Source organism: Hibiscus syriacus, unplaced genomic scaffold, assembly GCF_006381635.1.
Source record: "Hibiscus syriacus cultivar Baekdansim isolate YM2019G1 unplaced genomic scaffold, ASM638163v2 tig00111758_pilon, whole genome shotgun sequence".
NCBI classification, from domain to species: Eukaryota; Viridiplantae; Streptophyta; class Magnoliopsida; order Malvales; family Malvaceae; genus Hibiscus; species Hibiscus syriacus.
Window position 1 is genome coordinate 2,229,070 of NW_024063170.1, and position 25,810 is coordinate 2,254,879.

Sequence of the window (25,810 nt, forward strand, 5' to 3'; positions counted from 1 at the left end):
TCTAAAGTCAGAAAGCTCATTTTCACCTTTCCATAATATTATAATGATCTTAATCCAAGACCTTTTCTTCCTCCTCAGATCTCTAATTATTTAAGCCCAGGGAGTTGCCGCTTAAATAAACAAATCAAAAAGCAGCTAGCGAAGCCTTGTTTTGATCTTTCCAGGCTCTCAAAGGTCATGGCGACAATGACCGATGTAGGATCGTCGCCGTCGCCGTTACGTTTCCGGCGAAGGTCCAGCGGAGAGATGCAGAAGTTGGCCACCGTTTCGAGTAGTCTCTTGCCGGCGTTTGGAACTGTGGTCGATGACGGATACTTGAACCTCAAGAAATACGTTATCGTTCCTGACGATCATATATACCGGTAAGTTAATTTATTCTTGATTTACTGCCATATATGTTCTCACTGCCGTTATTCTTCGAGCTTTCATCGTTATATATATATATAACTTTGTTTTGCATGTATAGAATACTTCGAGTCTTCGACAGCTTGCATAAATGACGCCATTAGAGTAGTTTGAATCAAATTAATTTAATATGAATAACCTCGTTTGTAGATTAATTTGCAGGATGATGAATAAATTGATCAGAAATATCATCTTCGATTGATAGATTTTAGATCCATGTTACCTGTTCGTTCTTTCTACAAATCAGTAGGATTGATCTTGGAATTTTTAAGAACTGTAGGTTTACCCTTTGTGAAAAAAAACTAACAGTAAAAATGTGTTCAAAATTTTGTCATGCTTAAAAAATTAAAAAAATCTCTTCTTTTTTTTTACAAAATTTATAATCTAATACTTAATACTATTCTTCTTCTTCTTCTTCTTTTTGGCTAAAAAAATTCAACAAGGTATGATTATTTTTCGTCAATCTAATTAGTGTGTTAAATCGACAAATGAGGGCTCAGTTATGAGGTAGTGTGAGATAGTTCTGATAATGGAGCAAATGGTAAGTACAACGACAGCTTGTTAGAGAACTAGAGTACACCCACAGACCATAGTTAGTAGAAGAAAGAAGGTTTTTAATTAATTATTAAAATAATTCATTCTATATAAATTTTATTTTATTATAAATATCAATTCTTAATGATAAGTCCACGTGTCAAGTTTCCATTGGTTTTATATTATTGAGTGAACGGTGAATTAAATTATCTTATAAAACTCAAAATCAGGCACTGGTTAAAGAAACTTAAGAATCAATGTGATTTTTTATTATATATAAATTTAAAATTTAATCTTAATTCTAGGAGAAGGAAAACTCTAGGAAAGAAATGGGAGACTTGGGGGTTGTTTGTTTATTTCAGAATGATCAAACGCTGAATGATTCAAATGTTGAATGATTCAGAGGCTCTGTATGAATTAACTCTGAATGTGACATGTTGTTTGATAATGGCTCTGAATCATTCAAAATATATTTTGATGCTGAATCATTCAGCACTGAATCATTCAGAGATAAGAAACAAACACGCTGAATGTTGAACGGTTCAACATTCAACACTGAATAATTTCATTCAGAGCCAAACAAACAACCCCTTATTTGATTCGCATCTTATATTAGGAAATTAAGGAGTAAATGGAATGGGGAGAGGGAATGAAGATGCTTTACGCCGTCAATGAAAGCTAAAGTTTCTAAAATTGCGAGATCTCGTAATTAGGCACCGGAATCTAGGCTAGAGAAAATATTCACATGCCCCAACCGCTATCATTAATAGAATAGGTTATAGCTTATATGATAGATGTATGTATTTCTCATGAAATATGGTTAGAGAAATGATTAGCGAGGGACTCCATCAAGTAAGGCTATTCAATAATCTTTAATGTACTTTAAACTTTAAATATTGGTTCCCCCCAAACAATAAAGCAAAACCATAAAAAATTAATCTAATAGAACATGTGAAAGTTTATTTTGAGATATACTTATTACATCATTTAAGAAACTCATGTGATGAATTTATTTAAATAATATTTTTTTTATTTAAATTCGTCACATTGAGATGACGAGTTTTTAATAAAATATATTTTTATTAAAATTTATCATATCGATGTAAAAAACTTAAATAAAAATTATTTTTTATTAAAATCATCACTTCAATGTAACAAATTTTAATTACTATAATAAATGTTTTATTGGGTTAAATAATAAACTAATTTGCCCTATTGGGTAAAAAACATGTTTCTTCGGCTATAGGGACTTGACTTGGGAACTTTCCCATATGATGCTCTGCCGTTTATCTCCCGTTTTGCCTGTTTTTATCTTGATTTGACTTGCATTAGGTGCTCAAAATGGGTCATAATTTAGGAATTTGAACAGATGGTGACTTGGTGAGTAATTATCTTCATTTTTTATTATTTAAATTTTTATTAAGTTTATCTCGTGTAAATAGATATATCAATTAGATCGGTAGATTTATAAATAATTATATATCATTTTTTAAAACATTTGTTTATTTTTTAAAAATAAATTATATAGTTATAATGTAAAATAAATTTACTAGTGGTAAATATATTATGCATTAATTAAATTTAAATATGATAAAAATATTAAAATATTTTTTATGAAAAGAGAAGATGAACTAATTATGTCTACTCCCATTTTTATTATGCAAATCTAATTCAATCTTTATTGTCTTGAAAACTAGATTGTTTTATACTTATTCGTTTTAACATCTTAAAACTAAAGTATGAGATCAACTTGTTAAAACGATATTGGTGCAGATGGTGGCAAACTTTTTTGGTAGCGTTAGTGTTATACTCCGCATGGGCGTCGGTTTTCGAGTTAGCCTTCAAAAGGGAAGCAAGAGGGGAACTATTGGTCATTGATCTGGTGGTAGATCTATTCTTTGCCATTGATATCGTCCTCACATTCTTCGTTGCTTATTTAGATAAGACCACTTATCTCATGTTGACGATCACAAGAAAATTGCTTTACGGTATTCTTCATTTATTACTGATTTAATTTCATTTTGATTTGTATATTTTTTTCTTAATACAAGTTAAAAAAACTAAAATCAGAACGTCAATAAAATAGTTCATAAGAGTTCATTTGGTGATGTTATAAATTCGTTTACCTAATTAACATTATTTAATTCATAACATGATTATTTCAACAATTCATATAAACTAATATAAAGTCTGAAAGTTCAATTACTGTAAAATTATATATATATATATGTTTGTCTTGTAATATTTAATTAATATTTTATGGTTTCACCATTCAGATATGTGACGAGATCGAGCTTGGTTCATTATGGATGTAGCATCCACGGTGCCATTTCAACTCGTATTCAGAATCTTTACTGGAAGATGGCATAATGGTGAAGTCTTTGGTTTTCTTAACTTGCTTAGTCTATGGCGTCTATGGCGTGTCAGTGAACTCTTCAAACGCTAATATCATATCTAAACTTAACAACGACACTTTATATATGCTAAATGCAATGTTTTAAACTAATCTATGTATATTTGTTTTCATATCTAACACTTAAAGAAATACATAATTATATAACGATATAAATATTATATTTCAAAATTCTAAATGCATAAAACATTTTTATAATTTTGAATGAACACGTAGAATATTTGTGTCAATATAAATTTAAATTCAAATATTTTTTGTAATTAGGCTGGAAAAGGACACACGATTTAGCTATTTCTGGACGAGACTCCTTAAACTAGTATGCGTAAATATTATTTCCTCTCTCTTTTATTTATTTTCTGTCTAATATTAAACATGCAATTTAGTTTTATACTATAAAATCAAGTAATTAATTCTAATACATTTGATATTGGTGCAACCTAAATCTTAATATAAAATTATGTGAATTCTAAAACGAACGTATGATAGACTTGATAAGTCACCGTCAATATTATTGGTTTGCACTAATATTATACGCATAAGAATTAAATCATTAGATTTTATAATACATGAACTAAATTGTTCCTAATTACTTTAATCCCATTAACCAAACATTTCCAAATGAATTTCAATCTGCTAAAATGGCAGGTCACGGTATTTGCGGTTCACACAGCTGCTTGCGTTTATTACTTTCTAGCAGTGCACCACAAACACCCAGTTAAAACATGGATCGGAAGTGTGGTTGAAGACTTTAAGCACAGAAGTGTGTGGTTGGGCTACACTTATTCCATGTACTGGTCAATTGTCACTCTCACCACATTTGGCTATGGAGATCTGCATGCGGTGAACACAGGGGAAAAAATATTTAACATGCTTTATATGCTTTTCAACATTGGTCTTACTGCCTACATGATCGGTAACATGAAAATCCTTGTCGTCCATGCTGCTGTCAGAACCTTTGCCATGGTATCTTCACATGACGTTCATTGACCTTGAAAATGCGTATGATAGCGTTCCCCGTGATACGATATGAAAGACTTTGGAAACGAGACGGATCCCAAATGCTTATATCCGGGCGATTCGTGATATGTACTGTATATCTACTACATACATCAGGACTACAGTTGGCGACACCTCGGTGGAAATCGGACTCCACCAGGGGTCATCTCTTAGCCCTTACATCTTCGCCTTGATTATGGACGACATCTATTGTGCGACACCAGACGGTGTTCCATGGTGTATGCTTTTCGCTGACGACATTGTCCTAGTTGCTGAAACAAAAACTGAGCTGAATAGTAGATTGGCGACCTGGAAGACTGCTTTGGAAGAAAAAGGTCTAAGGATCAATATGGAAAAGACAAAGTATTTATGTACAAACTTCAATGGGAACCAAAACGAGGAAGATGTAGAAGTATGCATAGAAGGACACGTTCTCCCCTCAAAGGATTGTTTCAAGTACCTAGGGTCTATGATTCATAAAGATGGAGGTGTAGATGATGACGTTACACACCGTATTAAGGAAGGATGGCTAAAGTGGAGGGCTGCTACTGGAGTTTTGTGTGACAAGAAGGTGCCTCTAAAACTTAAGGGAAAATTTTATAGAATGACAATAAGACCAGCGATGTTATATGGATCAGAATGTTGGGCAATCAAGAAGGATCACATAAGGAGGATGGAGGCCGCAGAAATGAGAATGCTTCGATGGGCATGTGGTTAGACTCTGTGGGACATGACACCAAACTCTACAATTAGGATGTCCTTGGGGGTGGTGCCTGTATCCGAAAAATTAAGGGAGGGAAGACTTCGGTGGTTTGGGCATGTCCTTAGGCGACAACCATCGGATGTGGTCAGGAGGGTAGAGTCGATTACAGCCGACGATGTCAGAAGGAGGGACGACCAAGGAGGAAGTGGGTAGACTGCTTGAGATCTGATTTGAAGGATTTAGCCCTTACCGAGGACATGACCTCTCATAGGAAATTATGGAGACTTAAGACTAGGATAGCCGAGTAGTGTGGGTCAATGCCATAGGGTGTAGCATCTCTGTCTTCTTTTTAATGCCTTTGTAGTAATTTCCATGATTTCTATTTATACGTTTCTCTCATTGGAATCTATGAAGGCTTAGAACTAGGGTAGCGGATTAGTGTTGTCTTAGTTTAGGTTTTAATCCATTTGATTTTATTCCTTCTCATAGCTTGCTATCGATGTCTTCTGTGTATCATTCTTTTCATGTTTTCTCTTTTTAAATTTAGTCAGGTCTTACGTTTTCTGTCTATATGCAAAGATTTTTTTTTTACGCAGAGATTTATTTGTAGGGAATACTTCCAATTACAGACGCGTATATGAAGACTGCATAAGAAGACTGTTCAACTATGTATTTATTTATTTATTTATACATGTATTGTATTTTATCTTTATTTTTAATTTTCTAATTGCCGGAGGTCTTCCACGGAAGCTGCTCTCAACATGGAGTTGGGGGCAGCCTACTACCCTACCTCCTCTTACCCCATTACATATGAGAATAGGGTTTTGTTGTTGTTGTTGGGAGCGAGTATACGATAGAAACGGGTATAGTTAGGTTTTTCTAAAAACAAATTCATGTATTTGGAGGATCCTTAGAGGTGATACATATACATATCAATGTGTAGAACATAATTGTCAGACACGGATATTTCAACAAAATGAAGAGTAATTAGCATAATAATTAGATTAGCAGCATTAGAGCGAGTTAATTCTGTTCACAACATATGACCAATAAGGCAATATGAACTCGAAGTTTGCATAGAAACCCTGAAGCATTAATGGCTTTTGTTTTCATGCTTTCATCGTAGGGGGACTCTAAGAGATGTTTGTTTCAGGCTTTCTTTTTCTATTTCTATATATCTAGATGAGAGTTGAAGCACATCATATAGTAATCCAGAAAATATAGGAAGAAAAAAGAGGCTAAAGATGATTTTATCAGGGAATCTAATAACCTTACGGATTGGACTTTATTACCATAACTCTTGATTTGCCTACAGTACAAAGAATCTCTCGCATAACACTAATGCTGTCATTTTTTTTATGCAAACATATGACAAACAGAGAGATGCCATCAATGAGTTATTGCGGTATGCAAGCAAAAATAGACTTCCAGAAGGGTTGAGAGAGCAAATACTGGCACACATGCAACTCAAGTTCAAGACAGCAGAGTTGCAACAAGAGGAAGTGCTGCAGGACCTGCCTATGGCAATAAGATCCAGCATTTCCCAACACCTCTTCCGTCGTACTGTCGAGAAAAGTGACCTATTCAATGGAGTCTCTGAAGACCTTGTTTCTCAACTGGTACCGATATTTCCATTTCTTTTATATGTTGTCACACGGAGGATCCAAATTTAGAGCATCCCATTTTATCTACGGGGTGGGTTTAGGGATGGGGTCGAGGTGAGACGGATTTTTGCTGTCCTATCCTGATATCCAAATACTTCATCCAATATCCTACCCGATCTCAAACTAGTCAACCTGGAACCAAAATTTGGGTTTAATATCTAGGCAATGACTTGCTGACCTAAAATGAAACTTTTATCCTAACAAAATTACATTCCAATGTTTCAGTATCTGTCAATCATGAAATGAAATGGTAATCAAAATCTGTCCACATCAGGGTTTCAAAAAATGGTCCGTGACTTCGTTCAGGATATAGCGGTTTCACCGCCGTCCGAGTTACCTGCGACGGCCGCAATAGCGTCCACGATGACCACAATATCTCCCGCGACGTCCACAATCACGATAAATCCGAAATAACCGAAAACGTGACCGCGACCGTGATTTGAAACCTGGTTCACGTTACTACAGAAAAACTATGATATGATATCACACAGTTTTCATGGTATTTTCTTCTTACAGGTGTCAGAGATGAAAGCAGAATTCTTTCCTGCAAAGGTTGAAATAATATTACAAAACGAAATACCAACCGATATCTACATTCTAGTCTCCGGAGCAGTGGTATATCATCATTCTTCTAAAAATGTTTATGCCTACTATTTAACCTGAGAAACAAAACCTAAGTTTTCTGAAACTGCAGGATTTGCTGACATACAAGAACGGAACAGAGCAGGTATGTTGTTAAGAACAATTCTGCACTTTTAGATAAAAGAAAGAGAAAATAACCTCAGTGACCAAAAATACCTTATAATATACGATTTTAACCAACTTTTTTTGGATTTGCCAAAATGAACAACAAAATCGCAATGCGAAATAAAAATCGCAATGCGATCTCCAGAATCGCAAATCAGTTCCCAGAATCGCAACGCGATTATGAAGAATCGCAATGCGATAGTACAAATTCGCATTGCGATTTTCCATAATCGCAACGCGAACATATAAATCGCAACGCGATTCTGACTATCGCAACGAGAATACGTAAATCGCAACGCGTATCTGTAAATCGCAACGAGAATACGTAAATCGTAATGCGTATCCGTAAATCGCAATGCGAACACGTAAATCGCAACGCGAACACGTAAATCGCAATGCGAATCTGTAAATCGCAATGAGATTCTGTCTATCGCAATACTGAATTTCAAATTCGCAACTCGTTTCTGAATTCGCAACAGGTTTTAATTTCGCAACACAAATGTTTTGGGTATATAACTACGCAGAAGTAGAACCTAAATCCCTAAATCGCAACTCATTCCATCTCCATCTATCACTCTCTCCGGCGATATCCGTTCATATATCCAACGACATCCTTCCCCATCCGGCAACATATTTTAGTTTTGCAGCTCGTTTGTTTAGTAAATTAATTTACAATAATGAAATCATCTAATGTTGATCATGTTTGGATAGATTTGTGTTTTGAGGGTCATGGGAGAATGTTCATGGTGTTTTACAATATATGCCTTTACCCTTGAATCTTCAACTAAAACTGTTATTAAAAAAGTTAACTTATGAAACTCTAATGTTACGTGTTACAAATAAATTGAATTTAGAGCCCCTAAGTGGATTTAGGCTATCTTATCAGAGAAATGGTAAAGTTTATTTATTAACCGACAATGAAGATGTTGAACGATTCATTGCTTACATTAGTGTTTCAAGTGATGATGTTACATTGTATGTTGTTGAACCTAGAAGTAGTGGAGTTGGGTCAGTAGCGGGTAGTAATCAACTAAGTTTTTCAACCCCAGTTTATGGTGCTCAAAATTTAATGGTTCCACCACAATTTCATCACCAAGCAAATATTGTTTCACCACATTTCCAATACCAAACACAATCTCAAAACCCACAACCTTTCCCTAATCCAAATCACAATCAACTATCAGCACCAAATTCCGGTTTTCGTATTGACCAATTAGACGATGATGAGCCAACAGAAAAAATTGTGAGTACTAGTCAGTATTCAAAATTTGATCTTGGTCAATACTCGGACTTTGATCTTGGTCAATACTCGGATTTTGATAATTTTTCAGAAGAAGAAACAGACCCTGCGTATAATGATTTTGATATTGGTCAATACCTGAATTTTGATGATGAAACAGCCGTTGCCGAGGAAGATGTTGTTGATGATAATAAGGAGGAAGTTACGACTGTAAATGAACATGTTGAACATCCATTCTGTAATTCATATAACACTGAAGAAGAAAAAGAAGAAGAAGAAATCCCCAAAGAAAAGTCCCCGAAGAAAATGCCACGGGAGTATAACTGGAATATGCCAGAATTACTTCAGATACCAGAAGAAGAGTTGGTAAAGATAGCAGTTGATTGTTACACAAAAATTATTCATATCAAGAAAGATGATTGTTTTGATACAAATGAAGACTTGAAGATAGCTTTGTATTCGAAATGTGTGGAAGATGGCTATCAACTAAAAGTTAACAAATCAAGCAAAGATCGTTTCGAAACAAGGTGTATGATTGACAAAAACTGTATGTGGCGTATGATTGCAAAGAGGATAAAAGATTGCGAAATGTTTCAAGTTAGGACTTTTATTGATAAAAATACATGTTCAAGAACCCAAGTTTTTCCTCACCATAGACAGGCAAACAAAAAGGTGTTGGGTGGTTTTCTGGCTGAGTTAATGTTTTTGAATGATAGGGTATATCGGGGACATGAAATTATGACTGACATGAATGTTCAGTTCAAGATTAGTATCTCATATTCTCAAGCTTGGAGAGCCAAATGTTATGCCTTGGAATTGTTGAGGGGGTCGCCAGAAGCATCGTTTGCCCAACTGTCGGCTTATTGTCACAATTTAAAGCTGAAAAATCCTAGGTCGGTAACTCATATCAAAACATATAGAGATGAACGCTTTGAGTTGCTGTTTATCGCCATTGGTGCTGCGGTTAGTAAATCAATATAATTTTGTTGACTCATTTTTGTTAGTTACATGCATTTCACATTTAAATGATTATATTTCTTGTGTATATGATTTTGTAAATTCGTTCGTTTATTAATTGCATGCGCCCAGTTATTATAGTTGACGGAGCACATTTAAAAGGTCGATACCTTGGAGTAAACTTATTAGCAGTAGCCATGGATGCTAACAATGGGATACTGCCAATAGCTTACGGGGTTGGCAAATCTGAAACCTCTGATTCATGGACATGGTTTATGGGGCATCTTAGGGATTGCATAGGTTCTATTAGCAATCTGACAATCATATCCGATAAGGCAAACTCAATTGACAACGGTGTTAGAATGTGTTTCCCATATGCTTTTCATGGACTTTGTGGTGTTCATTTGTATAGAAATCTAAAATCAAGGTCTACTGGTATAAAAAATCACAAATGGACATACTGGAAGGCTGTAAAAGCTTATCGGGAAGTGGATTTTAATAAGCATATAAACTGTTTAAGACGTGTTTTGCCTCAGTGTGCTCAAACACTAGAAGATGTCGAGTTTGAAAGATGGTCAAGAGTACATCAACTTGGAGCAAGATATGGTTTCATGACGTCTAATAGTGCAGAATCAATCAACGCTCTAAGTCGTCATTCCCGAAAATTACCCATTACTATGTTAATGGAGTTTTTTCGAGCCTCTATTCAACAGTGGTACTACAAGAAAAGAAACCATGCAGGTATTATTTCTTTAAATTCGTAACTTATCATATATTTTACTAAGTATTATTTATTTAAATTTACAGGAACATTGGAACATCGTGTTACACCATGGACATAAAAAAAGATAACGAAACGTGTTGAAGTCAACGTCATGGAGAGTTGAACCATGTTCAAACACTTTGTTTGAAGTACTGGATAATAACTTAAATGAGCTTGTCGATCTAAATGCAAAGACGTGTAGTTGTATGAAATGACAAACATCTGGTTATCCGTGTGGCCATGTTATAAAAGTTTCTCTTCATCTAAACCAAGATGATTCAAGCGCATACGCTATGGATTGCTACACTACAGAAGTATATCGACAGACTTATGGCGAGATTGTCTACCCTATTCCACATCCTTCTGAGTGGGACATACCAGATGACTTACAAACAGTTTTTCCACCAGCCATGGACAGAAGGCTACCTGGCCGACCAAAAAGTCACGATCGTATACCGTCTAAGGGTGAAGAGAAGAAGAGATCGGCATGTAGTCGGTGCAAGGAAAGTGGTCATACAAGGTTGACATGTGGATCACCAGTTCCATCACAATCATCTTTTCCTCTACCAAAATATGGATCCTCATCAAAATCCAAAGCTCATATGGTGTCAAGCAAAAGGCAATCAAAATCACAATCATCTTTAAAATCCCAATCACAACCGGCTTCACCTTTTGGGACTGTTAACTTAGGTGATTTTTAAATTCAAACATTGTATTATGTGGATTTTATGTGTGAACTTTTAACATTTTCAGTTAGGCATGTATTAGTAACTTGAGTTTGAAAATTGCTATGATCTGTTCAGTTGTTATCACTTATTAGGCATTCATTTGACTATCGCAACACGGAAATGACGTTCGCAATCATCTTAATGTCTATCGCAACGAGAGAATCGCAATGCGAAATGAAAATCGCAACGTGAAAATCGCAACACGGAAATGACTATCGCAATGTGAAATGAAAATCGCAATGCGAAATAAAAATCGCAATGAGAGAATCGCAATGCGAAATGAAAATCGAAACGCGAAACTAAATTCGCGTTGCGATTTTCATTTCGCGTTGCGATTCCCTCGTTGCAATTTTCATTTCGCATTGCGATTCTCTCGTTGCGATTTTCATTTCGCATTGCGATAGTCATTTTTGCCTTCAACATAATGCAGATTGAAATCAACAAAATCAACCATTACATTTCAATCAATTAAACAAGCGCAAATAAGAATTATGTTCACATCAATTAAACAAATCAACTTTTACAAATCATCTTTTACAAATCAATTAAACAATAAAAAAATAAGCAATAATTCTTATTTCCTCATCTACTATTGAATCAACTTTTGCAGTCATACATCATTTTCACGCAGCTCACTTATGAGATTAACCTGCAGAAACCAAACATTTTCTCAAACAACACTTTCTATACGTCTAAAACCTACAAACAGCAAATTATTGAATTATAGGTACTTAACCAAACATTTTCAAACCAAAAGCATATAAACTTACCAATTGTTTATGGACACTTTCATAATGCGGATGCAGGTAGGCAGCGTCTCGCATATATCGCTCTAGCCATAAAATATCGAAACCACAAGCCTACTGCACCTCTATCTCTATCGGTGGGAGGTAGAAAATGTGTACTTCCTATCGTCAAACGCTCCAAGCACATGCATACGAGAGGACCACAATCCCCTCTAGCTTCCTTCGTTTATTGTGGTGTGGTCTCGTCTCTGCTAACTGTAATATTGAGCTTCTTTGGCTTCTTGTTTCCAGAACGAGTCCAATAATTTATCACATCCAAGAATTTAGCCAAATGAGAGCTCCATCCCTTAATAATATCTCTTAAATCAGCCAATGATATGTAATTTATCATGCTGTCATATACTATTGCCTTAAGGGATGGGAGCTGAAGCTCGACGAGAAGCCAATGTTTACTTTCCAAAACAGGGATAAACACTTGCAATCATAAGTAATAATTCATTCATTTGCACACTTATTTATGAATACCTTTAAACTCAATCTAAAATAAATACTAACATTATTGACCTCCCAACATGCAGGATAAAGTTTAGCTTATCCATTGCCCAACGCAAATGATTCATCTCGTTGATTCTTCAAGTGAACTGCGTTAAAAGACGTCGGCATAATTGTATATCGTGTATTTCTTTTATTTTTCTTAAGTTTCCTAATTATTAGAAGACGTGACACCCACACATCGATATGTTGTTTTACAAAAAAAGACATATATTAGTGACTTACATAAATTTTAAAAAAAATAATCAAATTGAAATATAAGAAAAATATAAGACTTACCCCTCCATCGAAATAGCCATTGTCTTCGACCCCTAATAATACGCCCCACCAAGACCGATCAAGCAACAAATAGATATCATCGTTGAGCTTGCATATGTCAGTGAAACACCCCTGGCTCCGCTCATGTAGATAAAAATCAATTGCGGTCTTAGCCCAAAGGGTGTTATCCAGAATTGTGTCCGGTAGTGGTCTCCTCTCCACTTCAGATACCGGAATGGTACTGGCCGGTAACTCATACGAGAGCCAACTATTATCCATCATGTCCGGCACGTCAGAGGGTTTCTCAAGAATCTTACATATGATGCCATGTGAATCGGGCTCTTGAATGGTTGGAGGGACCTCTTCAACGATGACAGTGGCCTCTTGAACGGTGGGAGGGGACTCTCGAGGAATGATAGGGGCCTCTTCAATGATAGGAGTGGACTCTTGAGGGATGAAAGGCGAGTCGGGCTTCTTCTTGCGGTGTCTTCGCACTATTGGGGTGTACGGAGACTTAATAGCACGTGCACGCCGTCTGATGCGTGAACTCCGTCGTGCAAGAAAAACCCGACGTAAAGCATCCACCTTATCGGGCCGCTAAATAATTAAATACAAAAATCAGTAAATAAACAGACATGATATTTAAACAGTGAAAACAAAGACAAATACTAACTTCACAGTGTTAAAAAATAAACAGTTTAGCAGTATTGACAGCAACCGAATAAATTTACTAAGCAATCTAAGTGAAATTTTTAATCTAAGTGAAATTACGAGTAAATTTATCATCAAGTTAAATATGGAAAATCTTAAACTTACCTCGTTGTGTAGAGTATGAACCTCATTCTGCAACAATACTACCATCTCACGTAGAGCGGCAACCTCACCATGTAAAGTAGACACCTCCACACGCCATGCACCATCGTTATCGCGTAGAGTACCGATCTCCTCACGCAAGGCATTGACCTCATCACGTAACTCTCTTGACTCATCCCGTGGAGGTGGAGAACAGGGAGATAGAAGTCGTGGCATCTTTTCCGGTCGCCTATCATGAGGTGATGGTGGAGAAGAGGCTCGATGATGTGACGGGATAGGTGATGGCTCTCGTTGTAGAGGTGTATAGTCGGGTCGATCAGGTGATGGCTCTGGGTGAGGTGATGGCTCTCGAAGTGGAGGAAGTGGAGGCTACTCATCATTTGTGCCATCAAAAAAACGCTGACTAGCTTGCCACCAATCAGTGTCAAGCTCAGCCTCCGTGGGTGTCAGTCTCTGTAATGGAGTGTTGGCCTCCTAAAAATATAAAAACTCAAACAAAGTTAAACGTATACTATTAATAACTTGTTTATATATGATAGTATTTGTGTTAACTTACATTATTTATTGTCGCATATGGTATTAAGTCTTCCCAATCCAACAAACGTTTCCTCTTCCAGGAAATAGCCCTAGGAATATCATTTGAAGTTTTTAATGCATATGTCTGCATGCTGGGGAAAGCCTCGAATATCCAAATCTACAAACAATATAATAACAAACATTAGTAATTGTTAAATAATTAGTTATAATTTTGAAAACATTATATAGAAATTCTTACCTTAAAGGCCCAAACAAAACCTGACAAAGTGTATTTCGACCCATCGCCAAGCAAACTTTTGCGGTCATCAAAAGCAGACGACAACTTAGTCCAGGTAGCTTTCCATATATACGAACCCCACGGAAACAGATTCCATGCATTTAGGTCCTCTACCAATAATATTAGCTCCTGAGGAATAGGTTGTCTGGCCTCTCTGCCTAAAAAGCCGGTATACACAAGTACTAGAAGGCATACTCGGACAGCATCGACGTCATTCATCCGAGTAAAACCATCTTTCTTATTAAACAATTTCTTCAGGTCTTCGACGTGTAAGTTCAGCTTCTCTATTGACTCATCAGGAAAAACCCGGGATAACCATGATGGGCGGTTGATATGACGAGTGTACCGGCCAAAACAAGTATACGCCGGTGGAAAATGAAACCATATCTCTTCCTCACCACGTTGTATACTGTCGGGTAGATCGCTAGTCATGGTCTGAAGCCACAAATGGGTCAAATTAGCATCTCCACTCGGATGCTGTACTCTCAACCATGGCCCGAAGCAGGTTTCCTCAAACAATTTTCTTTGTGCAGGTGAAAGCTTCGAAGCAATTGTAGTGGCTAGGCTAACTTTATTCCTTAATGTCAATGAAGCCGAAAACAATTTCTACAAAAACAATAAACATACCAAGTTAGATATACCAAAAACTACACTGTGAAGATATACCAAAAACAATAAACATAAAGAGTAGTAGTTTATTCTTGAAACTAAAATTTGCAACACTATTTTGTCTTTTGGTTGAAATGAAAATCGCAACGAGAGAATGAAAATCGCAACTCGGAAATGACTATCGCAACGAGAGAATCGCAACGCGAAATGAAAATCGCAACGAGAGAATCGCAATGCGATTTTGGTTTCTCGTTGCGATTCTCTCGTTGCGATTTTCATTTCTCTCGTTGCGATAGTCATTTTCGTGTTGCGATTTTCATTTTCAATATTGGCAGTATTAGCAGTATTGGCAGCAATCGAATGAATTTAATAAGAAATCTAAGTGAAATGGTTAATCTATTATTGAAAATTACCAGTAAACTTATCATCAATTTCAATATGAAAAATCTAAAATAATGCAAAAATTTCAAAATAAAAATAATAAAAAAAACTAACCCTTGGAGGTTGATTTTCCATTTCTGAATGATTGTGAGGGATTTCTGACCGTGAATGGTTGTGAGGGATTTCGCCGAAGATGGGGACGGAAATCTTCGGAGATGGGGATGGATTTCGCCGTAGAGAGTGAGAGATGGAGATGGGACTGAGTTGTGATTTTTTTTAGGTTTTAGGTTATGAGTTGCGATTACGGGATATACTATGGACGGTTCAGTATTCCGATAATTAATATTCGTGTTTGGAATTTGAAAATAAAATACGCGTAGCGATTATAATGGCGCTTTAAAAATCGCGTTGCGATTTACGGATACGCGTTGCGATTTTACGTATTGTCGTTGCGATTTACGGATACGCATTGCGATTTATGTATTCTCGTTGCGATTTACAGATACGCGTTGCGATTTACGTATTCTCGTTGCGATTTACGGATACGCGTTGCGATTTTACGGATACTCGTTGCGATAGTCAGAATCGCGTTGCGATTTATATGTTCGCGTTGCGATTTTCATATTCGCGTTGCGATTATGGAAAATCGCAATGCGAATTTGTACTATCGCATTGCGATTCTTCATAATCGCGTTGCGATTCTGGGAACTGATTTGTGATTCTGGAGATCGCGTTGCGATTTTTATTTCGCATTGCGATTTTGTTGGTCATTTTGGCAAATCCAAAAAAGTTGATTAAAATCGTATATTATAAGACATTTTTGGTCACTGAGGTTATTTTCTCTAAAAGAAGAAGTAGATAAGAGATAGGGAAGAAATAGAAGAACAGAAGAAGGAATAAGAAGGAAGTATTTTCATTAACAATTTGCCATGCCTATTCTGTTACCCCCCTTCCCTTGTAAGCTAAACAACTAGATACATGATGAATGAATTCATCCAACGTCCTTGGCACCTTCTTGACACGTGTTCTCTTGGACAGCTGTAGTAGTTATAATTGCTGACTTTGTTGCTCTCTTTGAATCTCTTATTCATAACATGTCTTTTGCTAAGTGTACAATTTTGGAATGAATGCATTTATGGACTTGGAGAATACTACTCCCCGAGTTAGTATGAGTTTCAAATACAAAAATGTACCTAATGCGAGTATGTTCAACTTTTTTCTTTTTCAAGTGTTTACATGCATTTTGAAGATTATTGGAGGATCATATTCCCTAAACCTGTAGAACTTGAAGTCATAACACCAAATAATGTTCCTATTGACTTAGAAAAATGGGAAGGGAGCTACAATTACAGTTTTTCTTTTTGCTTTTAGTTCTTCTAATGTTTTTGGAGGCTGGAGGTAGGCTCTGTTAGAGTACTACAATTTTCAGCATGTAACAGAGATATTGATTAAAGATGAACGCAGTAAGGATGCCTTGTTTTATTATCAAACTGAAACTTGATAGTAGATATAAGCAACTCAGTTATTGACAACTTTTACTTCTAGCCTAAGAAAACTCACATGAAGAATTGCTGTGTATATACACCAGAAAGACAACATATGATCATGAAGAAACCTTGTGATAGTTGATCAAGAGACCCAAATGCATGTTAATAATATTAGAGTTACTTAGATTATAAGAGTGAAAAAGACATAATACATGACATACCTGCTATGTTAAAGTAATGCATCTTTCCTTCTTTCTTAAACTTAGTTCCTGCCTTTCCTTTTCTTCAAGTTTTTGACAAAACTAGGAGCTGCAGATATGGCAGGAGAAATTGGGGGTAATTTTCAATATTCACCAACCTTTCATAGTGAGAACTAAGAGGCTCTCCCAGGTTATAAGGATAAGTCATCACCGTTTCAAACAAATGGTACAACCACAGAGTGAAGATGGAAAGATTATTATTGCTAACTTCATGCAGGTCTGTAAGCTTCATAATCTCAATACGGATGCAGTTTATAGTTGATTCTGGACTATTATGAGAAAAAGAATTACAAAAGGGACTATAAGATGCAATCTAAATGAAAGGAAATTTTTCAGGGGAAATCATCTACATAGGGCCTAATTCTGTTAAAAAGAAGGTTTTAGCCAATAGAGTTTAATAAATATTTAAATTTGAATGAGCAATTCAATGATTGGTTTGGGATAAAAGTAATCAATGAAACCTTACAATCAATTCAAGGACGATGCATAATCTTGTCCATAAATTCAAGGGCACTTCTATACTCTGACTCCTCTATTCACAGTACTTGAAAGGGTTAAAAGAAGACATCCTACAGGAGATTCCTTTCCTAACAGAATTGCTCGAAGAACAGAATGAACAGGTATGTTTTCATCCTAAAGTTGAACCAATTATAGAAATGTAAGCAGATTAGATTTTATCATGTTCCTTTGCAGCCGCTGGAACAAAATGAGGCGCAACAAAACAGAGAAACATTGGATTCCACAGACGCAAATCCAAAAGGTAAATAAAAGCTCCTTTTGCAGAGGATATATGATAGAAGAAATTTCAAGCATAAACCCTCCAGGTCCTATGATAAGCCCACATAAAATGTGGATGCACATCCAAAGAACCATACTTCAAACCAATAATTGCTGAAACCTAATAGCACATTCCCTTGTTTTCCCTAGATGTATCGACTCTTGACTAAAATATTTGAGCATAAGAACCAATCTGGTATTTTGAGGGGAAAATAGTGAGTCTATCATATGCCTGGAATGATAGAAATTCCATATCCAGAAATGATCTTCTTAACGTGATGATGACGATAGTTTTCCACATCTAGTCAACCTAGAAGTTCAATCGCATGAATTGCACAACATGCTATACTTACACCAAACAACGTGTCAAGTAAATCCAGATATATGTTCTTTTCATAAATATACGTGTGGATATTTGCTACTTACCGATTTTACCGTTTTGCAGGAAGAACGGACACTTCCAGTGGTGCAAGCACCATCCGGGTGATAATTCATGGGCATCATCCGAACGAAGGGGCATCTAATGAAAGATTGGGAAAGCTTGTATATTTGCCTGATTCACTTGACGACCTCTTCAGTTTAGCAGGTATCACCAAACAACAAGCTTAAAAAGTAAACATTCATTTACTAATTTCCACTTGACATGCTACAAGACTTACGGAATGGGGAAAAAATGAAACCAGCAGAACAAATAGAAAGATACATAACACACCTAAAACTCATTTCTAAGAGGAGGTAATCGAGTACATGAAAACACGCTGAAAGATTTGATCTTGAGGCATCAAACATGAAGTTAAACCTATTAAACTAATATTAGAGACTTACATTTAACGTCACAACAACATAGACTAAAAACACTAAGCATAAGGTATAGCAAATACTAAAAAAGTTAATTTCATTGATTCATGTGATTGGGAAGTTGACATCATTCAGGGAAAAATATGTTGGTGGATACACTAATATGGTGAAAAAAGTGGGGTGGGGTGGGGAGGGGGGGGGGGAAGAGAAGCGAGCAGTGGTGCAGGGAACTGAATTTAGTTATATTTTGTTAATACAGAGAAGAAATTTGGAAAAAGAGGGAGCACTATTCTTATGGTTGACGGCTCAGAAATTGAAGAACTGAATGCTCTGAGAGAGAGTGATCACTTATTCATTGTTTAAATGCTAAAGTAATATTTGATCTGTTTTCTAAGCGTTTATATGTTCTGAGTGATGATTCTAAATGTGTAATGAGTTATGCTTCAATACAAATGGTAGTGTAGTGTTTATTTATACCCAACAGTAACCCATCTTCAGTTATTAGGTTCTCCATGAAAATAATGGGAAGATGGTGGTGTAAATTATAGAGCTTACAATATTATGTTATTGGGTATGTTCAAAACAGTATATGCATCTTTCTGATAACTGTTCCTTCTATTCCTCCAAGCTTTTCTTATAGCCTACTTGAACTCTTCAACTATTCCTCAAGATTTTTGATCAAATTCACTGCAGCATTTTTATTGAAGGGTAAACATGATGTAATTTATGAGAAATAAAGTGTTTGCAACAAGCTAATGTTAAATTTATCTAACAGAACCTAACGAAAAGAGTGAACAGTGACTGAAGACAAAAAAGTAGGGTAAATTACATGTTTAGTACCTAAACAATCAGTTTTGATCCGTTTCAGTACCTAAACTTCAACATTTTCAAAATTATACTCAAAGTTTAGTTTTTGTTTTATTTTAGTATCTCGTCGTTAAAAGCTTTAGTTTTTTTTTTCATTTTAGTACCTTTGTTCAAATGTAACGTTAAGTTTTGAAAAAAAATTAAAAATTTAGGTACCAAAATGGACTAAAACTGATATTTTAGGTACTAAACATGTTATGTTTTTAATGGCAGGATACTTAAATGAAATGAAAGCTAAATGTTAGGTATGATTTTGAAAAAATTAAAAATTTATAAAAAAATGAACCAAAACTGATAGTTTAAGTACTAAATATACAATTTACCCAAAGAAGTATTGGAAGAGCGAAACAAAAACCATGATTGTGATTTGTGGAGATACAATAACACACTAATTACTTCTTGGCGTAATTTTCAGAGTAAGACTGAAGTTTAGATAAAGTAAGAATAAATGAATAATAATTAACAAATTTTCAAAATTAAGTTTATATCTCATTATTCACCACATGAGAGTTACACTGAAGATTTACTCACCTTATCATCTAAACCATATTCTCCTTTATCATTTGAACACACAGCGACACATTATCACTATTTAAACGAAAATTATTGCAAGTTAAATGACTAAATGCATATGTGAAAAATTGCATGATGTGAGAAAATAACATTGTTAAATAAATTAATAAGAGTGTATTTATTGTAATGAAACTTGTAATTCTTCAAAGTATAAAAAATTGTGGTCTGACTTATAAACTTTTAAAAGAATTAAATTTTGAAAAAAATAGTTTTTTTTGGAATTGGGTCAGTGTAGGTTATTCAAAATTAATTTGAGATGTACGATAAATGTTACATTGTATGGTAAGCTCGTCACGCTCATATGACGAGTTTATCCAAATAATATTTTTTTATTTAAACTCGTCACGTTAAAATGACGAGATCTAATAAAATATAATTTTTATTAGAATTTATCACGTCAAAGTAAAAAATTTCAATAAAAAAATATATTTTATTAAAACTAGTTCTGTCCACTTGACGAGTTATAAGTCACTATAGTAAATATAGTAGTTCTCGAAATAAAATATCAAGTGTCATATTAGGTTAAATAATTAGTCTGCGTACTATATTGGGTCAATTTTACCGATATGATTTTTCTATTAGGCCTTAATGATTGGGGGGAAAATGACAGGCTAAACTCATTAGATCCACTTAACATGACAATCTCTCCATTCATGCATGTCCCACGCATGTTCCAGGCCATTCCACGATAAAAAAACACCATAACCTTCCAGCCATGAAGAACCCTTGTGGTAGTTAACAAAGAGGGAAAAGTTGTCTCTGAGAGAACACGACATTGGCATCTTCATTTTCAGCGGGAGTGAGAGACGATAATCAAATGTGAAAAGCAAAGAAGAAAATGTCGGGATGGGACGAAGGAGCAGTTTACTACAACAATCAGGCTCAATTCACAGAAGCCTGCGGGGAAGCGGAAGCGGCTGCAGCATCCTCCACGACGAGCGGCCACTCCGTTCTTCTCAAATTCAAAGAGTTCATCAGGAACTTTGAAAAGGAGAAGAACGTTTTCCCGTACAGAGAAAGCCTCGTTAATAATCCTAAATTCCTACTGGTCCATCTCGAGGACCTTCTCTCCTTCGATTCCGACCTCCCTTCCCTCCTCCATTCCGCTCCCTCCGGTTACCTACCTTTGGTAAAATATTCTAACGAATTTCTCCTAGCAAATTTATCGAAATATCTTCTCTTAGTTTAAGTTTGCTTCTTCTTAATGATTGGTGCAGTTTGAGAAGGCAGCTGCGTAGGTTTTAGTGGGTTTGAAGATGAAAATAGCGGGAGATTCACGGGAAATGGTGGAGCCAGAGGCGGGCGAGATTCAAATTTTGCTTACATCAAAGGAGGATACCGTTTCTATGCTCTCACTTGAGGTAATTGGTCGATATTGTTTGATCTATGAGTAAGGATGGGACGAACTATTTCAGTTCTGACCCTTTTATATCATTTTATTTATTAGGCTCAATATATATCAAAACTAGTTAAGATATCCGGAATTATAATTGCTGCTTCAAGGATCAAGGCAAAGGCTACTTATGTACATTTAATCTGTAAGAATTGTAAAAGTACTACGGCGATTCCCTACCGTCCAGGTCTAGGTGGGGCAATTGTTTCGCGATCATGTGACATATTCCACAGGTTGTTCCTGTAGTAAAACAAAATGAGTTGTTAACGTTACTTGTTTAGACTGAGAGATTTGATAACAGTTATGGAATATCTGTAGCCTGGAGAAGAAGCTTGCCCTATTGATCCGTGGTTGGTGGTTCCTGATAGGAGCAAGTATGTTGATCAACAAACCTTGAAACTGCAAGAGAACCTAGAGGTAACGGTCTTGTTTTTAAGAGGAATAGTGTATAAAACAGATTATAGAATTGATTGGAATACGCATTCACGTTAAATTTGAAGGATGTACCCACTGGTGAGCTTCCGAGAAATATGTTGCTTTCGGTGGACCGACATCTGGTTCAAACAATTGTACCTGGTTCGAGGTTGACAATAATGGGAAATTGTAGTGTCTTTCAAGCTGCCTATTCATCCACAAAGTAAGTCATTATGTCTTTACTCTAGTTGAATGTTTACTCTATAGTTAGCCACTTATTTCTCTTCTAATTGGAATTCTATTTGATCTGATTTCTGCAGCCATAAAGGTGCAGTTGCAGTTAGACAGCCTTATATCAGGGTAGTGGGAATGGAAGAGGCAAGTGAAGCAAGCTCTCGATGACCTGCTACTTTCACACAAGAAGAGGTAAATATCAGAGTGATCATGAATATTGTTTACTTAAAATGTTGCATCTCCACTTCATTGCATCTTTTCTCATTGGTTTATACCTTTCCTTTTGCATATGCATCAACTATATGCTTGATAGTGCTATTGATATGTTACTCGGCTTGCAACATATTTTTGAACTGAGTTGATTAATTTAATTTGTATGAATTGAATTTTTCTTTCCAATGTCTAAAATGAAGTTACGATGGATTCTTATCATCATCATTGTTATCTACATATCACTACAGGTAGAAGAATTCAAAAAGTTTGCCACAAATCAAGATACATATAAAGTCATATGCTCCAAGATTGCTCCCTCTATATTTGGTCACGATGAGGTCAAGAAGGCTGTTGCTTGTCTTCTATTTGGAGGAGCCAGGAAAGTGAGTTTCACATCCTTGACTATTCTCCAATATTCCTAGTATATACTGTCACCATGACATGCTTCATTAATGTGTAGAATTTGCCTGACGGGGTGAAGTTAAGAGGTGATATTAACGTGTTGCTTCTTGGTGATCCATCTACTGCTAAGTTACAGGTTAGTTATCCTGTTTTACATTTCATTTTAGGGTAATTATCTGGAATTTTTTTTAATTGAAGATATTTCATACTATTGTTTCTTGTACTTCTTGCACAATTTGGTGGTTATTTTATAGCGACCTTGTACGGTTTCTCAAGTTTGTTGAGAAGACATCTCCAATAGCTGTTTACACTTTTGGAAAGGGCTCATCAGTTGCTGATCTTACAGATTCTGTTATTCGAGATAGTAGCTCTGTAAGTTCTTGGTGTGCTTTGGAATCTGGTGGAGATAATTTTGTTTTACTGTTTTTTAATGAGAAAAGTTCCCTTTACTCTGCCCTTTAAAATGTTGCAAAAAAAAAAAATGCTAAAAAAAAGTTTCTCACGTTGTTCATGTATCTATGAAATGTCAACGAGAGTTTTATCTTGAAGGAGGAGCCATGGTTTTGGCAAATGGAGGTGTTGTAGGTGTTGTATGTATTGACGAGTTTGATAAGATGAGACCAGAGGATAGGTAAGTAGGATTAATGTTAAAACCTGCAAGGCCTTCCTATGTATGATGCTTATGAGGTTTTTCTATGTATTGCCTAGGTTTGTTATTGTCGCAACGCCTCGAAAAATCGAGGGTTTAATTTTAGGGGTTTATTTCGCCTAAAAATAAAAAAGTGATTCCATGGAGTTGCCACTAATATTTGTTTAGGGTGTGATTAGATTAATCAAAATGTTGTTATAAAATTTAATTTTAAAAATTATTAAAACAATGTTTTGGTCTGTCTTCCAAAAAATAGGTTCGAGAGTCGATTACGTGTGGGAAAGGGTTAGCACACTCACAATGCCCGAAAATCGGTACCTAATCGATTAATTATTGTCTTTGCAACGGATTTTATGGATTCAAATATCAATTTAATTAATGATCTCCTTTTCAGTTAAATAGATACCATGGTATTTAAAATCCAAGGGAAAAGATTAACGATTCGAGCATTTAACTCGGAAAGTTAACCACATTTTATGAGGAAGAATGACCGAAAGGGAACCACCCCTAATATAAAGTAGAATGATGATTCCCTAGAAGGAAACAAGGAATACCCCATTCATGGTATTTATTTACCTAAAGTCGTACAACAAATAAATTTTTTGTTAATAGGAATACTGATACTTTAAGATAAATAGAGAATATTCACATATTTATAAGTATCGAACCTAAACCTCCGAATAGAGTCGAGAAGCTCATTTTCAAAAAGTCTAAATATGAAAACATTTCTCTTTCTACCCTCTTGATCAATTTTAAAAATTATCAAGTTTTGTATTAATTTAATTGGAAGGTACTCATTCACTTTAAATTATCAAATCAAGCTACCCAGGTGAATTAGGATAGCCCTCTTTAATAATCTAAATTGAATGCTCATGGCCTTTTAATTTATTATTGAAAAAAATTCGAGTAATGCTTATGAGGTTTTCATTCTTAAAAGATAAAAGAATGTTATGTAATCAATAGAATAAAGGCACAACAGTTAAGCGAAAAAATGAAAAGTCAAATAAAAAACCTTTTAAAAGGAATAAATAGAGGGAATAAAAGGTGAAAAAGAAAAAAGAAAAAAGAAAATAAAATAAAAGAGTAGAATGTTAGTAACAAATAAATAAAATATCATAAATGCATAAATATCAAAATCAAAATAAATAGATTAATTTGGAAACATAATAACTATTAAAGGAAAAATGTATAAATGAAAGGTCAACTAAATCAAATCAAACATAGAATTAAAGAATGAATTAAAATAAATTGAAATGAAATTGTGAGACTGAAGCAAATTTAGGCAAGAGCAAAGCCACAACAATTAAGTAAAAATAAAATGTTAAATAAAGAAAATCTTTGAAAAGGAATAAATGAAATGAATAAAAGGAAATAAAAATAATTAAATGAATTAAACTAAAATAATAAAATAAATATATAGTTAACGTGAATAAACCTGAAAAAATTATTAGTAAAAAGAAACAATAGAATATAAATATAAAATGTAAATAAAAATTAGACAAAGTAAAGAGAACTAAAGTAGAATAAATAAAAAAGTGGTGAACCTTAATCGAAAGAAACCTGAAAATAAAGATAGAAAGTATTAGTAAAAAATAAAACATAAATCAAATATCTAAAATTAAAATAAAAAATAAAATAGAAATGAACAAATTGAAATAAAATTCCATAATTGGATATAAAGAAAATATATAAAAAAACCAAAGTGAATTAACGAAAAAGATGAAGGGACCGAGGATAGGATTTACCCAAAAGTTCCTGGAAGGCACGGATCGAATAAGACGACACCACTCTAGTGTCTATGCAACTCTCCCAAAACTACGTCATTTTGGTGGGGTTTAAATAACATTTTTTTGCTTCATTTTCCTTCATTTTCATTATTTCTCCTCTTCTCTTTTGTTTTTATGAGAGAGAAGCTCTCCCATCTATCTAAAATTTAGCCAGTCACCGCCGCCAATCGTCGATAATCGTCGTCGGTCATCTCGTTCGCATCCAAAATACCTCAGGAGACCCGTTTCGACCTCCTAAATCCAAATCTAGAGTTTATTTTTCCAAAGTGTGTTGTTTGCCGTGAAAAAAACTAAAAATTATTTAGCCCTCCTATCTCTGATCGTCGCTGTCTACTGTCGGATCGACGCGATTCCGTGATATGTTACTCCTGCTAGCCTTCTCTCTATTTTCACCATTCAGATACACGAACGGAGGCTCTATCGCTAGCGAGACCGTCGGCCGATCGTTTTGCAGATCACTCGTCGGAAACCTCACCGAATGCACTCGAACGTGAGAAAGAAAATCTAAGGGAAATATCTAAAAAAATGTCTTTTTAGTGATTTGAAATCTTGAGGGTAGAATCGTTGTTGTTTTTTTACATTCGAATTCCCCCTTCTGCTCATTATTTTTTTCATTTTTTTCTTCATCCTCTA

General features: G+C 35.2%; 1 protein-coding gene, 1 long non-coding RNA gene and 2 pseudogenes across 2 annotated transcripts; all 4 read left to right on the forward strand.

Annotated features, from left to right (window-relative positions):
- Window positions 1–117: 117 nt before the first annotated feature.
- Window positions 118–19,120, forward strand: LOC120169252 (annotated as a pseudogene).
- Window positions 19,121–20,908: 1,788 nt separating this feature from the next.
- On the forward strand, window positions 20,909–21,323 carry LOC120169355 (DNA replication licensing factor MCM5-like). The gene is made up of 2 exons (XM_039177514.1): window positions 20,909–21,214; window positions 21,303–21,323. Exons 1-2 carry the CDS (start codon window positions 20,924–20,926, stop codon window positions 21,321–21,323), a joined length of 312 nt encoding a protein of 103 aa, XP_039033445.1. The 5' UTR covers window positions 20,909–20,923.
- A 45-nt stretch (window positions 21,324–21,368) lies between these two features.
- On the forward strand, window positions 21,369–22,256 carry LOC120169356 (annotated as a pseudogene).
- A 19-nt stretch (window positions 22,257–22,275) lies between these two features.
- LOC120169230 lies at window positions 22,276–22,866 on the forward strand. The gene is made up of 3 exons (XR_005520647.1): window positions 22,276–22,318; window positions 22,588–22,722; window positions 22,800–22,866. It is a non-coding gene; the product is annotated as an uncharacterized LOC120169230 (long non-coding RNA).
- Window positions 22,867–25,810: the final 2,944 nt, after the last annotated feature.